Here is a 19,976-nt window from a genome sequence, read left to right as displayed (position 1 = left end):
TCGCAATATCGATGCTGAAATTATATCGTGCAGCCCTACTTTACAGTTTTGTTTTAAGCACTTCTGTAAACTGCACAGCAGTGTGTTTGCGTTGACTTTGATCATCTGCGTTTTGTAGTCACTGGTTGTAAATAAGATTATGAGAGACCTGATGCAGCTCATTGGCTTGATCTGTCTAAGGGCCCAGTTTTGCTCCTGAATGACAATTGCTGAGCTTGTCATGAAGCAGCAGCTTGGGGGTGTGATCGCTTTACCTTGAACTTGAAGTTTTCTGATTGGTTGATATGTAAAGACTTAGTTTGTAAAACAGTGATATAAGCAATCTTATGACTTCGACACTATTTTACTCCTTATTTTGAGTTGGTAACAGTGAGTGAAGCAGTCATCCACCATTCTATTATTTTTTATTTTTTTTTCCAAAACTTAAACTAATTTTTCAAAATGTTTTAGAGCTGCATATTTATAACAACAACAAAAAAAAAACCTTGTAATTGTACTACAGGTATAATTACAGTTATTAATTTTGAATATGTGAAACAAAAATGTATTATGTAGGTTCTGCATAAATGGCCAATTATATGTATTATCATACTTATTATAAAATGAAGAGTTGTATAAAATAAGGCTGTAAGTCAATAAAAAATGTAATCTAACTACATGATGTGGCGATTAATCGAATTAATCGCAAACGAAATTTGCCTGTGAAAATACCCACAAAAGATTATTTTAAAGCTATTATTGTTAAATGAGAAAGTATCATGTAATTATTACCAATAGTAACTTTAGAATAGGGCTGTGCAAAAAATCGAATGCGACTTTCATGCACATCTCATCAGTAAAGACGCTCCTGTAATTAGAAGTATATCTCCAGCACGTGCGTTCGGATCAGGGTTGCCAGGTTTTCACAACAAATCCTGCCAAGTTGCTTCTCAAAACTAGCCCAATCGCGTTTCCAGGAGGTTCCCCGATAAAAATTGTGAAAACCTGGCAACCCTGATCCGAACGCACGTGCTGGAGATATACTTCTAATCACAGGAGCATCTTTACTGATGAGATGCGCATGAAAATCGCATTCGATTTTTTGCACAGCCCTACTTTAGAAAGAAAGATTGTATTTAATTGAACGTAAATGATAATTTGCGAAACATCTCATTATTTGTTGTTCATGCAATGAAAGTCATTGGGAACCAAAACAGCGTTGTTACCAAAAGTCTTTAAATTGCTTTCTTATACAGGTTTGTAAATGATGACAGAATTGTTAATTTTTGGGTGAACTACCCCTTTAATGTTTTTAATTTCAGTTCTGCGGTGGCGTTACAGGAAATATTTTCATTGGCAAAACTGAGCAAAAACAGATAGTGTTTTGTTTAAATATAACAACTTCTTATTTACTGAACTGTTGCGTAAAATCACATTTGCACTCATGCTATTCGGACATAAACAGCAGTGTGGTATTGCTTATCGAGACAAAAACATACTGGGGCATTTTTTGCCCCAATGTCTTGTATTTTAGGGCATAACTACACTTAAGCAGTTGTTGCCCTGCATCATATTTGAAAGGAGTCATCTGTATGAAATGCAAGATGATGTACAGGTCTAGGGGCAGGGCCAGTGCGTTTACTTCGTTAGAATATTTTAATTGCATTATTTTTCCTAACTAATAAATACAATTAACACGTTAAACTGACCGCCCTAGTATAAACCTATTAATAATTATCTTTAGTTATTATTAAGTAGCTAGTAAACATTTGTGGTTTTGCTTGTCAAATTATTTTTTGCTTTTTGTCTATTATTATTATTATGATTTTTTCAAATTCAGTCATTTCAATAGGAATCCACACAATCTGGAATTTTTGCGTGTGGACAAAACATTAGCCCACATATATTGCTACAGTATTAACAATGGACTTTGCGCTTGCTGCCTCTCGTAATCGATTTCCTCACAGAAGCAGTCGGTGATCACTCTTAGAGCTGTTTACAGGGTTTTGTGATATTAAATGTCCCGGTCTGAAATGGTAGCAGCCCCTCTTGTTGTCCTGAAGTCTGTAAATAAATACTCTTTGTTGATAGAAGGTCTGGTGGTATCTTTTAGCAAGCGTGGGTGCCCGTAACTTGTCATGTCAGGTGCCCTCAACCCCTGAGCTTGATACGGTGGAGGTGCTGTAATTGTTTGTTGTTTGTGGTCTTTGACTTGCTGGTAGCAGCAGAAGCTGTGAGCATGACCTCTCACAGAGATCCGATGGGTTTCCTGCTCTTAATAGGGTTGTTTAAACTCGCCCTCAAGGGCAAAGTACAGTGGTAACAGAGGGGAGATTTACACCCCATTGTGCAAGTGCATCTTGTGTCTTTTATTTACTCCTATAACTTGCTTTTCTAATGTTACATATTTTTGAGGATTTTATAATTATTAAGTCAATATTTTCTTTTAAAGACAAATGAGATATCTTGAGAGTAGGTTGACTGATATTACTAACAGACACATTATTGGTATCAGCAGCTACCTCATGATATATGATACACATAGCTGTACATGAATCACAGGCCAGTACAAAAATTTAGACCGTTAATTCTGTTAATATTTATCAATAAGTATTAATACAATGGTATAACAATGGTCTTTTTGATCAAATAAATCTTTCAAAAACCGGGGAAAAAAAACAAAAAACTTGCGCATCTAGTAAGTAAAGCTGCTTCCGTGATTACCGCTAAATCGCCATCACCTGTTTATAATTGGAGTGGCATTTAATAGACAGAGCCATAGATCGCTGACAAGCTGCGCAATATTGTGTTCATTATCCCAGATGAATCGCCTTCGATAATAAATGCGATATTGCGTAGCTTTTCAGCGATCTATGGCTCTGTCTATTAAATGCAGCTCCATTTAAAAGCAGGTGATGGCGATTTAGCGGTAATCATGGAACCAGATTTACTGACTAGATGTGTATGATCATATCCATAGATATATCGCCCAGCCCTACCTTCCAGCAGTGATGTTCCTCTATAAAAGCCCAGTTTCACATGCAAATCAGTAAATCATGTAACGTGACTTTTGCAAAAGGGGATGTGCTTCATTTATTGAAGTGTATTATATTTATTCATGTTTTTAAAAGCGCTAAAGAGAACTTGAGCTATTTCAGATTTCTGAGTAATGTGTCTTATTTCTTTCCTTGTTTTTTTTTTTTTTTAGTGACAGAATGGGGTGATGATGTGAGACCAATGTCTGAAGATGAAGCCATGGTCATAGTCAACCATCAATCTACAGGAGACGTGTGCACCCTAATGATGTGCTTGCAGGACAAGGGCACGGTGAGCACGCCTCTGCTGGGGTCGGGGCCAGTACTGCTCTCATAGTTGTGAATTGTACATTAAATATTGGCTGATATCACAGTGATAATATTTCAGAACATAGTCAGACAACAAAATGAAATCTCATGGTCTTTTCCAGGTTGTACGAAAGATGCTCTGGTTGATGGATCATGTTTTTAAATATACCAATTTTGGGGTTGTGTCCCTGATTCATGGAGATTTCTTCATCAGACAGGTAAGACCTGTTCACTTAGAAAATATAGACGTTTGTAACGTAATGTGACAAGAATAGTGAGCTGATATTCTAAATTCATTTGTCTGCATTTATTAAAAAATAAATCAATTGTTTTTTGTGCAAGGGGAAATTTAGCCGTAATTGATGAGATCTGTCATTACCAACAGGGCAAAGCTTATCGAGAAATGCAACTAGTTTACCTGAAGGATCACCTAGACAAGTATTACTACAGCAGAGACAGGAAATGGATTGTGCTGTTTCCTGAGGGCGGCTTCCTAAGAAAGAGGCGAGAGACAAGTCAGTCCTTTGCCAAAAAGAACGACTTGCCTTCCTTGACTCATGTAACACTGCCGCGACTGGGCGCCACACAGATCATCCTGAAGACCTTAGGACCCCAGCAGGAAAACGGCATCTTGGGAACAGAGGGAAGCCCACACAGTCAAAGTAAGGAACAAAATCAGCTCTTTTATATTTAAACAGATAGGGTTTTTCACTATGTTTCCCATGGTTCTGTGCATGCATGAATTGCCAAATGGTATACCATTTACAGTAAGTCCCTAGTCCCTTTCGAAATAATGAGTAATATCTGTATTATGGTATCTACTAGGAACAAAACTATTTGTTGATGTAATCAGTGATGTTGATAACACATGCATCACACAGATACATTGCTTTCATTCAGATCACAGCACAGACAATGTAGAAAACTTTAGGGATGCACTGGTTGACCGGCCATAAATCGGAACCGGCTGGTAAAATATGCTTAAAATGCTTAAAATGCTTAAAATACGCGATCAGCAATCGGCCGGTTTTATATTATACATTATATAAATTATACATTTGTTTAATAAAAATGGTAATAATTATAATAAACTTACAATACAGATACTTCAGTGCATTGACTGTGAGTTGACAGAAGTGTCTTCTAATTATATAGTGTGTCAATATTTTCCCACCACACCTAGTACATTTTGAACTTCCTTGTTGAGTGGATCTTTCATTTTTTTCTCCTCGCACCGCTTATGTAGTGCATATATTTGCTCTGCTTAATGGTGGACTTGCTGTTATTGGGTTAACTAATGGAGATGTTGTGTTCTGACAGGCATGGATGCAAAACAAAGAAACACTAAGGCTGGTTAAGTAAGATAATAAGCTGCTAGTATTGTCTCTCAGTAAATATGTGGAGACAGCCGTCACAGTCTCTCAGAACGTATCAGAGGACATGCCCACACAGAATGTACATCTTCATTTTAATAATTCCTCTTGGAGATTTGTAAGGACAGTATGAAGACATGTTAACTGAAACAGTAAACAACTATTTTAGAGATTAAGGAGATTAAAGCAGCGTAGTTACTGTTTTCAACTAGTTGGCTATTAAAGTGGACTAATTTTTTATTTTTATTTTTTGGCTGTAAGTAGTGGCTCCTCTCTCTAGGACTTGCATCTCTAATACTGATCTCTTTTAAACACCATTGGTGCAGCCATCACAACACTGCTCGGTCAATAAATCCCCCACCATCAACTAGTGTTGGGCGATAAGGTCATTTTTCAAATCGTCATATCGTCAGCCCGTGAGATCGATGATACACAATATTATCGTGCATGGGTGGAGCAAGAGAGAGACTCTTTGTTCTTGTCATAGCATAACTATTTGGTGTTTTAAACCGCGCAGGTGCTCAAGAGAGAGCCTATGGAATCACCAATAATTGAAAAAATACTTTCAAACATACTGATAAACTAACGTTAAATATAAAAATACTGTATTTAAAACAGCTAGTTCATATATAGTCGGACGCAACTGTCATATCGCACTTCCTTTACAATTTTGTGGCATCTGTGCACATAAGTTATCAGTTTAAATTTTATTAAGTCCAACAGTTTAACACTAATATTGGACATAAATGAACATGTTAATATAAAGTATTCAAAACAGGTAAGTTCATATATTTGGAGTAAAGTTAAATTGAACTGATCAATCAGTCATACAGCGCTCCGGACCGTGCACCTCATGACGAGACCGACGCACCGTCACAGAAACAAGAATGAGATGCATTCTAACATAACTGCGGTCTTAACTCCCACAATGCGATCGGTATCCGACAATGCTAGCAAAGCAGCCGCACAAGAGTCAAGCACTGCGTCGTTTTTCAGCACGAGCTGTGGAGAAGTCCATTTCCACCTCCATTGCGTTGGAGAACAATCGCGCGTAAAATGCAGTTTGCACACTCCAGCTCTAGGCGGGAACTCGCGGTCTTCCAGGCAAAGTGCATGCAACCACTGGCGCCTAATTTTCAAGTCTGCTGGAAAACTATAAAGTTCAGCAGTGCTGTTGCAACCAGCAACACTACACCTACGTACCATCCTTACCACTGTAAATAAATCTACGCTAACTTGATGCAATACTATGCTACTAACTAACTATGCTTCTAACAATACTAACGCTACACTAACAACTATGCTAATTAACTACATAGGCTACACAAAATAATCTAAATAACTATATAAATGCTATGCTAAATAGACGCTAAAATACTCCTGTGTATTATTAAATAAAAATCCTGCTAAAATATCCTGATCATTCTCAATACTCGCAATTCCAACTCCTGACTCACTACAGTGATTTTGACGGAACAAGATGGTTTTATAATGCCAAGGGCGTGGTAGCTCGTACCAAGGGGCGTGGTGAGCTGGAAACTGCTTACATCACGTACCACCGCAAACATCCAATAGGAAAAATCAACTGCAGTAGTCACTGTTCAACCTGAAGTGGGCAGCACTCAGACGTTTTTACACCATATATTGTAGAATTAAAACACTTTATACTCAAATGTCAAAAAAGTTACTCAAATCAATGAACAGCAATAATAAAGCCCCATTCTTACTGATCATTAACTTAAAGTTGGTTTAGGGTTTAGTTATTCTTTAAAGTTAGACTTCACTTTTTAAATCACTTTGATAACCAACTAACATTATACATATTCGTTTGAGTTCTGTACCCAATATTTAAAACATTTGCAAATAAAATGAAATTACCGGTATCGGTATCGGCAAGTTCCAAAAATAAAAGTATCGGTATTGGCAGAGTACTGGAAAAATTGGTATCGGAGCATCCCTAGTTTTAGTACTTCAACTTTTTTTCAGTGAATATTTTATTTCAGTTTAAGTGCATATTTATTTTATTTCAGCTTTATTTCCATTTTAGTCAACAGTACTGGCATATTCAAGATATTTGATAGTTGGACATTTGCTGTTTTTCATTTATTTATTTTTATGCTTTTTGTTCTGTTGAAGGCATGTGTGTTCTTGAATTCTGTATGCACTATGTCTTTAATTACTTTAAACAGTAACTTTTCATGCTGTCGTTTTGGTTGGATTTTATTTTAGACATCCCACACCATTTTATAGACAATGTGTCAAGTTAAATACAATTAAACTTTTAAACAACCGTATGTTCTGTTCCATTATGTCGTTCCCCATACAACTGTTTTTGAACGTCTTATTTGAATGTCTCTTAAGAAACATGTCTAATCGGTGTCTGCTGGACCATAATTACACAAGAGCTTTCTTAAGACCGACTCGTCGTTCAGACAACACAATGAACAGTTGTAATGAATAGAAAAAAAATATTTTTCACATTTGTAATCTTAACCTCAAGGACTAAAAGTGGTTCATTCAGTTCATGTTGAGAATTGTAGTTATTGAATACACCACAATTGTACGTTCAGTTTGTCAAAATAAAAAAAATCTAGTTTTGTGGTGTTAATAACTGTGAAAATGCATCATTGCAGTGTGTAAAAAAAGAAAAAAAAGAAAAGCTGTTTAAATTACTTTCTTCAGTGAAACATAAAACATGTTAGACAACGTAATATATCCTGTGCTCTATATTCTTGATCGCTATCAAGTACAGTTTGTGTTTGGATGGGAAGAGTATGAATGAATAGTGCTTTTTTGTTTCATTATTGAAGTGTATTGTGCTTGAAGGTGACATTGGTACAGCTCTTTCTCTGACTCAAGTCTATGTGTCTGCTCATCTTCAGGTAACAAAGCAAAAGGACTAAAGTGGATAATAGATGTGACCATAGCCTACCCTAATGCAAGGCCCATGGACATTCAGACATGGATTTTTGGTTACAGAGATCCAACAGTAACACATGTACACTACAGGTAAGAACTGTTCTGTAATAGTTTTGTATCCGCAAATGTCTCAAATGTAGGGGTGTGCAATATATATATCGTTTGCGATAATAGTGTAATTGTTGTTTTAACAATGTACGATTTAATGTTATCGATTATATCGCAAAAACCTTACAAAACACATCTACCAAAAGCATCTGCTTAATGTTTATATGTAAATGTAGAGTGCGCAAATTCATTACGTGATGAAGTCTAGAAGGTTAGACAAGTGCATATGCGGCCATGCACGTTTAGAGTGTGTTCTTTCAATGCATGAATGAGTCTGTTAAAATGCATTTAATTATCACAAAATCTTGGATAGTAGATTTTGAAATCCATGGTAGATGGCGATTTGTAGATTGAAAAGCCTTCTGATTGTGTTTCTCCTGTTGTCAGCACAGTTTCATCCAGATTTAAACTAGTTTAAATGGATCTCACAGTGCTGTTTCGTGGTCACGTGACTAGGGCTGTGACGGTGACAGATTCTTACCACCGCGGTGGACCAACAACCGCCGGTGGTGTGTTATTGATAAAGATATATTGGCCTATATATATATATTCGCTACTTCGGTACCGAGTCGGTACTAAAAAAATGAAAATGTCACGGTACCAGGTTTCTGTAAGTACCGGTTGTACCGAGGACCCGTTCAAACCTGGTTCTGGATGCATACAGCGCTATGATTTCCGCGAAGCAGAAAACGTGGACGGAATCTCAAAATCCAGTCATGAAATGAAACTTACATTTTAATATGGACAGTCACGGAATTTGTCAAAGTTAGAATAAATTAATCCAATTTAAATCTCCATATGGACCAGTATCTGTAAATGTTAAGCCGCAAAAGTTGGTTGAAATCTGCATCCTGCATGTTCTGCGTGCATGTCTCTGTGTGAATGAATGAATGGTTTGTTTACTACATAGACTGAATCGCATGACGCTTGCAATAATGAGGACATAAATACACAAACAACATCACCAGAACTGTTCTGAGTCACTTCACAAGCATTTGATCGTTTCATTTGAGTAAAACCAGTGTCAATTTAAAGGTATTCACGGAAAACCGTCAAAACAGCCTCTACATTGCGAGTAAATCACTCGCATATGTGAATAAATTTTACTCAGGGCGACTAAATTATGTCTATTGTTAGCCATTGGCTAATAAATTCTTAGATTTTACTCGCCAGTGTGTGTGTGTTCAAGGCTATTATAAGATTGGCGCAGATATATTTTCACTCGCTGAACACTGAGTGCTTCGGAGTTCTCTCTCCATCAAGCGATCTGTACTTTTCAATTCATCTCAATGGACGCACAGTACACCTGTATTTGCCTTTTTTACTGTCTATGGTATTCGCCGAACTGTAAACTCTGTGTGAAGGAGCACGACTCGCCGTCGCTTTGCTGATAGCTCTGTTTCTCACACATGCAAAGAGAGAGAGAGCGAGTCTTACCACGCTGAATCGACATGCTACATGTAAACTATATTCTTTGTTGTCTTCTCCTGTCAAAATAATGGAGTTCATTTAGAATTATTCATATTTTTGAACAAGCAGAAGATATGCCGGTTTCTCCGGTAGTGGGCGGAGCAAATGCGCAAATGGCAATTTCATTGGCTGGCGCTCATCTATTAACGTCCCTGTTTTGATTTCAGCAAATCAGTTCGACCGAACGCAGACAACGTGATTAATATTCATGAACCAGCAGCTCATCAATGCATAGTGCATTGTATATTGTTAGTATGGTAGTAGAATTAGTAGTATTATTATCTTTTAATAATAATTACAGGGCTTAAAGTATTCCGGCACCATGCCGGATCTCCGGCGTGTGGACGTGACGAAAAAAAAAGAAAAATATTTGAGAGCCTGCGCATGCAGTTTAATATTTTCGAGCCAATTTATTTCTTATACCAATCATATGAGAGGAACGCAGCTTTAACTAACGTTACAAGCCTATCAGAAGCAGAGAAGGGCGAGTCCTTGCAACACAGGATGATTGACGCCCATACGTCAATGTCACGTTAGCGTTGTCGGAGAAAACAAAAATGGAGCGCAAGTTTATGAAGCCTGGGGTTGATGTCCTAGACTCCTAGCAATAGATAAATAAATAAATGGCGCTTTTTGGCAGTTGGTGCAAGAAACTGAGAGAGCCCGGGGCTTGTTTCTGCATGATTTGCTCGAGGAAGCTACTGTATGCCAGCAGCGGTAAGAAAGTGCTTGCTCGTTATGATTTATGTCGCGTTCCAGGCAACCCGTTACCCGTGTTTTTCCAACCTTAAACCTGTGAAAGTGCACTGGAATGGCAGTCAAACCCGTGACTTCCCACCTGTGAACTCGTACTAGATCGATGTACTCCGAGTTCTGATTTCACACAGCACGCGAAACAACAGCGCCTACCGGGATGCAACTATTAGCTGACACACCGTTGTCTATGACTGACCATGTCTGCGATTAAAAAATACGTGTGTGCACATTTATAGCAGAAAATTATTTGTCATTCAGATTTTCTCAGCCACTGGTCACCCTGTGTATAAAACTGGCAGAAGACAAAAAAGCGTTAACTAGACTGTTGGTTTCAAATCAACATGCGAGTTACATCCCAGAAAAAAATGATAATAGCCTTGATTTCACTTCTAATCTTCAGTTTAGCAGTTCAGTTCTTTAGCACTTTGAGCACTTAATTCTTTAAGCACTTGTTATTGTTTAGGAGAAAACACTTTATTTGACATAGTACTTTTAAATAAATGGTGCCAAACATAATCATTGAAGAGATTCTTGTCTATCTCTGTCTGTTTACCATTTTTTAAGCACTTTAAGCTCTTGTTACTGAATTTTTGTTACTATCGTCAATATTTGAATTAAGTCTGTCTGTGGAGTTTCTCTCCAAACACCCCCCCCCCCCAAAAAAAAGTTCAGGCTCAGGATTTTTTTCCACTTTAACCCCTGTAATTATGATCTATTACTTTTTTGTGCTAGAAATATTACTATTATTTTGTAAAATGTATTTGATACTGCTACTACTGTTAATTAAAAATTAATCACACAATATTTCTTCCATGTTTTAATTTTAATAGCAAATTCCCTTTATTTACCAAAAATAAAATGTGTTTAAATTTCATACATTAAAAGACAAATTAAATTTGGGTGAAACTTTTTCATAATTATATAACTTGTAGAAAAACTTTAAACACAATTGTAAATAAATATAAAGAATGGCATTGGTTTTATTTTTAGTGCTAAAAAGTTTTTTTTTTTAAATTATCATATTTTTGTGTTTTACTTTGGTACCGAAATTGGTACCGAGAACCGTGGATTTTCACTGGTATCGGTACCGAATACTGAAATTTTGGTACCGTGACAACACTATATATATATATATATATTAGTGGTGGCAACCTTGTACAAACGCGGATGGGTGACATGAATGGAGATGGCTCCAGATCGCCAATGTAGTATTTGGTTTCCCAACAAGGTCCATCGTCCAAAAGAAAATTAATTTGCTGAATGCATAAACTGTATTTTCTTGACCTTGAACCTGCCAATCTAAAGGAAAAGCTGTGTATGGCGTTTGAGGTAATTTGTGAATTACCATAGACTTATAATTTACAAATTATTACTGTTATTACACTAGTATACAAAACTTCGTATCATGCTTGTTGTAGAGTGCGTGACGTCACATGCACAACTGCTGGTGGCATTAGTGTCACGGCTGGCTCTAAGCCGCGACAAATGAGGGAGGCAACGAGAACAAAAGCAAATTAAAAATATTTATTTAATCGAAATAACCACTACGGAAAACATTCCGTTTAGAAAATCCACAAATAAAGAATAAGCTACATAATTACCACAAAATATACAGGCCTGCAAACTACCCAAACTTAAACTAATACATGGAGAAGACGAATAATAAATGAATAAAGCAGCAACCCAGAATAACAGACAACAAAGGGGTAACCAAAAAAACACTGGAGTCAGACATCCATCACCTCTTATCACTCTCTGCAGGTGTTTCACATCATGACTAACTCCAAACCCCACCCCCAGCAATCATTATAATGATAAGGGCCCAAAGGCACGTCGCATTAGACAACCGTCACAGCCCTACACGTGACCCTGACTTATCAGTGAGTGAACTGATCTGCTTTAGTAAACTCGTGCTGCGCTGCCGTCTTAACTTTGACCTGAGTGGATAAATGGTTTGTGTGGCGTGGTTCAAACTAGATAATTATCGCTAATGTTTTATTGCTAAGCCCTACTTTATATTTGTTCTGATTGGCTGTAATTGTGTTGGTTGTGCAACATTTTCGCTTTCATCATGGACAGCTAAATTACTTGTACTTGCAAACGTCATGCCTGGTTGGGACAAAGAGCAACATGGTGTTAAATATAATCAAGGAAAAATGCATGTGAACACTTTGTTAATTTAAAGAAATCTAATAAATTAACTTATTGGACACAAATTTTTTTTTAATTAACCATGCCTTATTACATATCTGTAATAGGTATGATTACATGCAGTAGGTTTTGTCAATATGGACGAATCCGATTCACTTTTAGATGTTCACGTGTGTTCAGAAATAGAAAATGCTACTGCAAAAAAAGAAAAGTTTTTTACTAGGGGTGATCCGATTAATCCTCTACCTATTACTATCGGCTGAGGTTTGGCACGACATGTAGCGGCTCCGTCTCAGTCTCTGTCCTGTGTTTGTAATAAAGATTTATATGCAAAAGAAAAGGCAGTAGAGCTGTTTATGTCAACAATTACACGATTGTCTAAACGAAAATGCAGTGCATGATCAAACATTTATGTTCGATACATTTATTTTTTTGGAAAAAAAAAATGCCTTCACTCATCAAATAAAAAAATCCCGTCTCACAGGAGTCACCTAGGCCCTGAATAAATGTCTAAAAATCTTGATTGGATCATCACAATAAATAATTCTATATGATAAAAAGAAGGTTTTAAAGGGATTGATATCGGTGCTCGTATCAGCAGACTGTGATTGGTGATCGGCCTCAAAAATCCCGATCAGAGCACCCTGAGCACATTGCTAAATTAAGACAGCCATGCCATTAGACGTGCCAGTTTTCGATAATGCGATATAATCGCAATAATGAATATGCACAATATTGTTATCATAGACACTTCAAAGTAAACGCCGTGAATAATTATTTATTACAAATTATTCCGAATTTTTTAATGCATTTTAAGAATACTTTTCCCATCAACTAATCACAATGCACAGCACTGCTGAATGCACACTCATGACCACCGATTTGCGCATGTAGTGTTTACAAGAGAGGCTAACGCAGGTCTACGCAGAAACCAAATGATAACGATGGCTCTGAAGACAACAAGACGCCAAGTTGTGAAAAAACAGGGTTTGATCCCAAACACTAATCCTTCCTTCTGATCCCAACATTTTAATGAAGATCCAGATCGCATCAGTAAGAACTCAGTCCTTTGTTCACTTAATTTTACTACGGATTCGTTTACAAACAAGGCACAATTTGATGCAGGATTTAAGTAGATAAAAATTCAAAGACAATGCTGTGCCGACTATATTGGATCCGACAGTAATGTCACAGTACGAGTGTGAGTAACTGTTTTCATTACATGGTACATTCATTTCATGATCTAACTAAGAAAGGTTAAACGAGTACAAGAGATGATGAAAATGATGGGGAATGATTCGTAATCTCCTTCCGTGTGTTACTCCCCATTTCTGAACCTTCACTGTGAAACTGAGTTTAAGCCCTTTGTGAATTTAGTGCCAGGTGGATGGATGATCACACTGGGTCAACAAACTGCCTTATATTTTTATTAAAAAAATGTTACGCCTCCCTACAAACTGTCTTTTATTCTGCTGTGCAGTATTTGCTGATTCAGTCCAGACAGCACTGCTGTGATTTATGAGCACCTTACCATTTACATTCTCATCAGTTTTATCCCCACACCTGCCCTGAAACGGCCTCAGAGGCAAACAAGAAACAGAAGTGTCGAGTTAATGAAGTTTTACAAAGGGAAGCAAAAAATACAGTCATTGTGGTTAAATATTTATATATGTGTATAGGATGCCACATGATAATGGTTAACCAGTATGCTTTGTTGGTCACTTGCATTCTGTTTCCTTTTTTGTTTTGTATTTAGTGCTGTCAGACGATTAATCACATCCAAAATAAGTTTTTGCTTACATAATGTTTATACTTTGTCACCTTTATTTATATAGCGCTTTAAACAAAATACATTGCGTCAAAGCAACTGAACAACATTCATTAGGAAAACAGTGTCAATAATGCAAAAATGAGAGTTAAAGGCAGTTCATCATTGGATTCAGTTATGTCATCTCTGTTCAATTAAATAGTGTCTGTGCATTTATTTGCAATCAAGTCAACGATATCGCTGTAGATGAAGTGTCCCCAACTAAGCAAGCCAGAGGCGACAGCGGCAAGGAACCGAAACTCCATCGGTGACAGAATGGAGAAAAAAACCTTGGGAGAAACCAGGCTCAGTTGGGGGGTCAGTTCTCCTCTGACCAGACGAAACCAGTAGTTCAATTCCAGGCTGCAGCAAAGTCAGATTGTGCAGAAGAATCATCTGTTTCCTGTGGTCTTGTCCTGGTGCTCCTCTGAGACAAGGTCTTTACAGGGGATCTGTATCTGGGGCTCTAGTTGTCCTGGTCTCCGCTGTCTTTCAGGGATGTAGAGGTCCTTTCTAGGTGCTGATCCACCATCTGGTCTGGATACGTACTGGATCCGGGTGACTGCAGTGACCCTCTGATCTGGACACAGACTGGATCTGGTGGCCACGGTGACCTCGGAACAAGAGAGAAACAGACAAATATTAGCGTAGATGCCATTCTTCTAATGATGTAGCAAGTACATAGGTTGTTATGGGAAGTGTTTCCGGTTCCGGTTTACCTAATTAATGCAGCCTAAAAATCCTTTAACGGATTTGGATAATAAAAGCATATTAGTATGTTATGTGTATGCCAGGTTAAAGAGATGGGTCTTTAATCTAGATTTAAACTGCAAGAGTGTGTCTGCCTCCCGAACAATGTTAGGTAGGTTATTCCAGAGTTTGGGCGCCAAATAGGAAAAGGATCTGCCGCCTGCAGTTGATTTTGATATTCTAGGTATTATCAAATTGCCTGAGTTTTGAGAACGTAGCGGACGTAGAGGATTATAATGTAAAAGGAGCTCATTCAAATACTGAGGTGCTAAACCATTCAGGGCTTTATAAGTAATAAGCAATATTTTAAAATCTATGCGATGCTTGATAGGGAGCCAGTGCAGTGTTGACAGGACCGGGCTAATATGGTCATACTTCCTGGTTCTAGTAAGAACTCTTGCTGCTGCATTTTGTACTAGCTGTAGTTTGTTTACTAAGCATGCAGAACAACCACCCAATAAAGCATTACAATAATCTAACCTTGAGGTCATAAATGCATGGATTAACATTTCTGCATTTGACATTGAGAGCATAGGCCGTAATTTAGATATATTTTTGAGATGGAAAAATGCAGTTTTACAAATGCTAGAAACGTGGCTTTCTAAGGAAAGATTGCGATCAAGTAGCACACCTAGGTTCCTAACTGATGATGAAGAATTGACAGAGCAACCATCAAGTCTTAGACAGTGTTCTAGGTTATTACAAGCAGAGTTTTTAGGTCCTATAATTAACACCTCTGTTTTTTCAGAATTTAGCAGTAAGAAATTACTCGTCATCCAGTTTTTTATATCGACTATGCAATCCATTAGTTTTTCAAATTGGTGTGTTTCACCGGGCTGCGAAGAAATATAGAGCTGAGTATCATCAGCATAACAGTGAAAGCTAACACCATGTTTCCTGATGATATCTCCCAAGGGTAACATATAAAGCGTGAAGAGTAGCGGCCCTAGTACTGAGCCTTGAGGTACTCCATACTGCACTTGTGATCGATAGGATACATCTTCATTCACTGCTACGAACTGATGGCGGTCATATAAGTACGATTTAAACCATGATAATGCACTTCCACTGATGCCAACAAAGTATTCAAGTCTATGCAAAAGAATGTTGTGGTCAATTGTGTCAAACGCAGCACTAAGATCCAATAAAACTAATAGAGAGATACACCCACGATCAGATGATAAGAGCAGATCATTTGTAACTCTAAGAAGAGCAGTCTCAGTACTATGATACGGTCTAAATCCTGACTGGAAATCCTCACATATACCATTTTTCTCTAAGAAGGAATATAATTGTGTGGATACCACCTTTTCTAGTATCTTGGACAGAAAAGGGAGATTCGAGATTGGTCTATAATTAACTAGTTCTTTGGGGTCAAGTTGTGGTTTTTTGATGAGAGGCTTAATAACAGCCAGTTTGAAGGTTTTGGGGACATGTCCTAATGACAATGAGGAATTAATAATAGTCAGAAGAGGATCTATGACCTCTGGAAGCACCTCTTTCAGGAGCTTAGATGGTATAGGGTCTAACATACATGTTGTTGGTTTAGATGATTTAACAAGTTTATACAATTCTTCCTCTCCTATAGTAGAGAATGAGTGGAACTGTTCCTCAGGGGGTCTATAGTGCACTGTCTGATGTGATACTGTAGCTGACGGCTGAATGGTTGCAATTTTATCTCTAATAGTATTGATTTTAGAAGTAAAGTAGTTCATAAAGTCATTACTGCTGTGGTGTTGGGAAATGTCAACACTTGTTGAGGCTTTATTTTTCGTTAATTTAGCCACTGTATTGAATAAATACCTGGGGTTATGTTTGTTTTCTTCTAAAAGAGAAGAAAAGTAATCGGATCTAGCAGTTTTTAATGCTTTTCTGTAGGATATGTTACTTTCCCGCCAAGCAATACGAAATACCTCTAGTTTTGTTTTCCTCCAGCTGCGCTCCATTTTTCGGGCTGCTCTCTTTAGGGTGCGAGTATGCTCATTATACCATGGTGTCAAACTGTTTTCCTTAACCTTCCTTAAGCGTAAAGGAGCAACTTTATTTAAAGTGCTAGAAAAGAGAGAGTCCATAGTTTCTGTTACATCATCAAGTTGTTCTGAGGTTTTGGATATGCTAAGGAATTTGGATACATCAGGAAGATAACTTAAAAAGCAGTCTTTTGTGTTAGAAGTGATGGTTCTTCCATACTTGTAACAAGAAGTAGAATTTACAATTTTGGCTATATGAATTTTGCAAAGAACTAAATAATGATCTGAGATATCATCACTTGGCTGAATAATTTCAACACCATCAACATCAATTCCATGTGACAGTATTAAATCTAGAGTATGATTTCGACAATGAGTAGGTCCTGAAACGTGTTGTCTAACCCCAATAGAGTTCAGAATGTCTATAAATGCTGATCCCAATGCATCGTTTTCATTATCAACATGGATATTAAAATCACCAACTATTAAAACTTTATCTGCAGCCAGAACTAACTCGGATGTAAAATCACCAAACTCTTTAATAAAGTCTGTATGGTGCCCTGGTGGCCTGTATACAGTAGCCAGTACAAACATAACAGGGGATTTATCATTAACATTTGTTTCTTTGGATAATGTTATATGAAGCCCCATTGCTTCAAATGAGTTATACTCGAAGCCTGCCCTCTGAGAAATCCTGAAAACGTTGTTATAAATTGAAGCAACACCTCCACCTTTGCCTTTTAGACGTGGCTCATGTTTATAACAGTAATCTTGGGGGGTGGACTCATTTAAAATAATGTAATCATCAGGTTTTAGCCAGGTTTCTGTCAAACAGAGCACATCTAGATTATGATCAGTGATCATATTATTTACAAAAAGTGTTTTCGTAGAAAGGGATCTGATATTCAATAAGCCAAGCTTTATCATTTGTTTATCCATATTGCTTCTGTTTTTTATTTGTTGAACCTCAATTAAATTGTTAATCTTAACTTGGTTTGGACGTTTTTTGTATTTTATAGTTCGGGGAACAGACACAGTCTCTATAGTGTGATATCTAGGTGAAAAAGTCTCTATGTGCTGAGAATTAACTGACCTCTGTGACAGGAGGCAGCTAGCAGACGGTCGGTTTAGCCAGTCTGTCTGCTTCCTGACCTGGGCCCCAGTTAGTCAAGTATAAACACTAAGACTATTTGCCATATTTCTAGAGAGAAGAGTGGCGCCACCCCAGGAGGGATGAAGACCATCTCTTTTCAACAGGTCAGGTCTGCCCCAAAAGCTCGTCCAATTGTCTATGAAACCTATGTTATTCTGTGGGCACCACTTAGACATCCAGCCATTGAGTGATGACAATCTGCTATGCATCTCATCACCACGGTAAGCAGGGAGGGGACCAGAGCATATTACAGTGTCTGACATCGTGCTTGCAAGTTCACACACCTCTTTAATGTTATTTTTAGTGATCTCCGACTGGCGAAGTCGAACATCATTAGCGCCGGCATGAATAACAATCTTACTGTATTTACGTTTAGCATTAGCCAGCACTTTTAAATTTGCCAAGATGTCAGGCGCTCTGGCTCCCGGTAAACATTTGACTATGGTGGCTGGTGTCTCTATATTCACGTTCCGTACAATAGAATCACCAATAACTAGAGCACTTTCATCAGGTTTCTCAGTGGGTGCATCACTGAGTGGGGAGAACCTGTTTAATGTTTTGATCGGAACAGAAGAGCGGTGTTTTGACCCACGACTACGCTGCCTCACCGTCACCCAGTTGCCCTGCTGCTGGGGCTCTGTTTCCGGAACCGAACAATGTACAGGAATCCCTGAGCTAGACGCATCCAAAGCCGTATCTAGAGCCCTAACATTTTTACTGTCCTCAATTAAAGTTTGGATGCGTGTCTCTAATTCTGAAATCTTCTCTGTCAGCCTAACTATTTCTCTGCATTTATCACATGTGAATCCCTCATCAGCGACAGAGATAGATAAACTGTACATGTGGCAAGAGGTGCAAGAAACAATGATAGGAGAAGCCATTACTCACCGTGCTTGATGAAAATTCTTACTGCGGTTGTTTGATGAACTTGTGAAAAACTGGAGCTTGATGAACTTGTGAAAAACTGGAGCGAGGGAGAGGAGAAAAGAAAACAGCGATAGGTTCGAATGAAAAACGCTAATGACAAGCTAACGAGTGCTAACGCTTTGCAGGTGTACTGCACTCACGGAAATAAAATAAAAGTGAACAATCAAAGTTAATCTGATAAGATTGATCGATAATATCAGAAATATGGTGTGAATTAAGTTATATTTTACCACTTTAAAAAACAGAGAGTGATAGTAAGATAAAGATTCTAGAGAAAAAAATAAAATAAAAACAGCTACACGGAGCTACAATTTGCTACAGAAGGCCAACAGGAAGTAGAGAAAACACTGTCCCTCAGCGTAAATCAGCAGTATACAGTACCAAATTGTACTTGTACAGTACCAGTTTATATATAAATACAAACATATACAAAAACACTAACAATAAGGATGTATATATTTATGAAAATGTTTGTTTATATTTTAAATATATTTTTATATAATATGAAATGTAAGCATATAAATATATGTAAATATTTTCAAAATGTGTATGTATTTATATACACTAGGGCTGTCAGTCGATGAAAATGTTTAATCTAATTAATATTTATTTTATATTTTTATGAAAATATGCTCTAAATAAGAAACTTAATCTGCCAACGTGGCGTATATATTAAGTTGATTCATTCATTCAGGAATTCAGTAAACGGCTCTATATGATTGGGCCTTTAAATCATTGATTCACATGATTCGTTCAAAACGTGGATTCATTCAGAAACTAAACACCGCTGTGTTGCTCTGAGACGTGCAACAGTTCTGCTATGGCTTTAAAGGGAATATTTTTTTAATAATATTGAACTGTTGTCTAAAATCACATTTAAACTTGTGATATTTGGGACAAAATCAGCAGTCGTGTGATATATTGCTCTCGCTGCTTATGTGATATCTATGATACAAATATGAGATAAAAACTCTGGGGGCGGGGCCAATGCATTAACTGCATTAAAATATTTTAATCACGTTAATGTTTCATAATTGGTTAACGCGGTAAACTGACAGCCCTAATATATACATAATGAATATACATAGTACACGTTCATATATTATGTAAACCATTTGTTTTATTTTGGAAGCAATAATTGCGATTGAAAACAAAATTCTAAGCATGACGAAAAATAATCGTCAGAAACTTTTTTGTTTGTTTGTTTTTTTGGTTGATATATTGATACATTTCATTTTTCATATAGAAGAATATGGAGCTCATACTTGA

General features: G+C 37.3%; 1 protein-coding gene across 2 annotated transcripts in view; it reads left to right on the top strand.

Annotated features, from left to right (window-relative positions):
- LOC132107042 (acyl-CoA:lysophosphatidylglycerol acyltransferase 1-like) overlaps positions 1–19,976 on the top strand; it is a 38,249-nt gene that overhangs the window by 12,934 nt on the left and 5,339 nt on the right. For both annotated transcript variants that reach the window (XM_059513181.1, XM_059513182.1), the window contains exons 3-6: positions 3,188–3,306; positions 3,446–3,541; positions 3,709–3,985; positions 7,579–7,705. In XM_059513181.1, coding sequence (XP_059369164.1) covers positions 3,188–3,306; positions 3,446–3,541; positions 3,709–3,985; positions 7,579–7,705 — 619 coding nt within the window. The remainder of the gene's footprint in view (positions 1–3,187; positions 3,307–3,445; positions 3,542–3,708; positions 3,986–7,578; positions 7,706–19,976) is intronic.

The sequence above is a fragment of the Carassius carassius genome, chromosome 27 (assembly GCF_963082965.1).
Source record: "Carassius carassius chromosome 27, fCarCar2.1, whole genome shotgun sequence".
NCBI classification, from domain to species: Eukaryota; Metazoa; Chordata; class Actinopteri; order Cypriniformes; family Cyprinidae; genus Carassius; species Carassius carassius.
The sequence above is the reverse complement of the archived record's forward strand: the minus strand, read 5'-3'. Positions and strand labels throughout refer to the sequence as shown.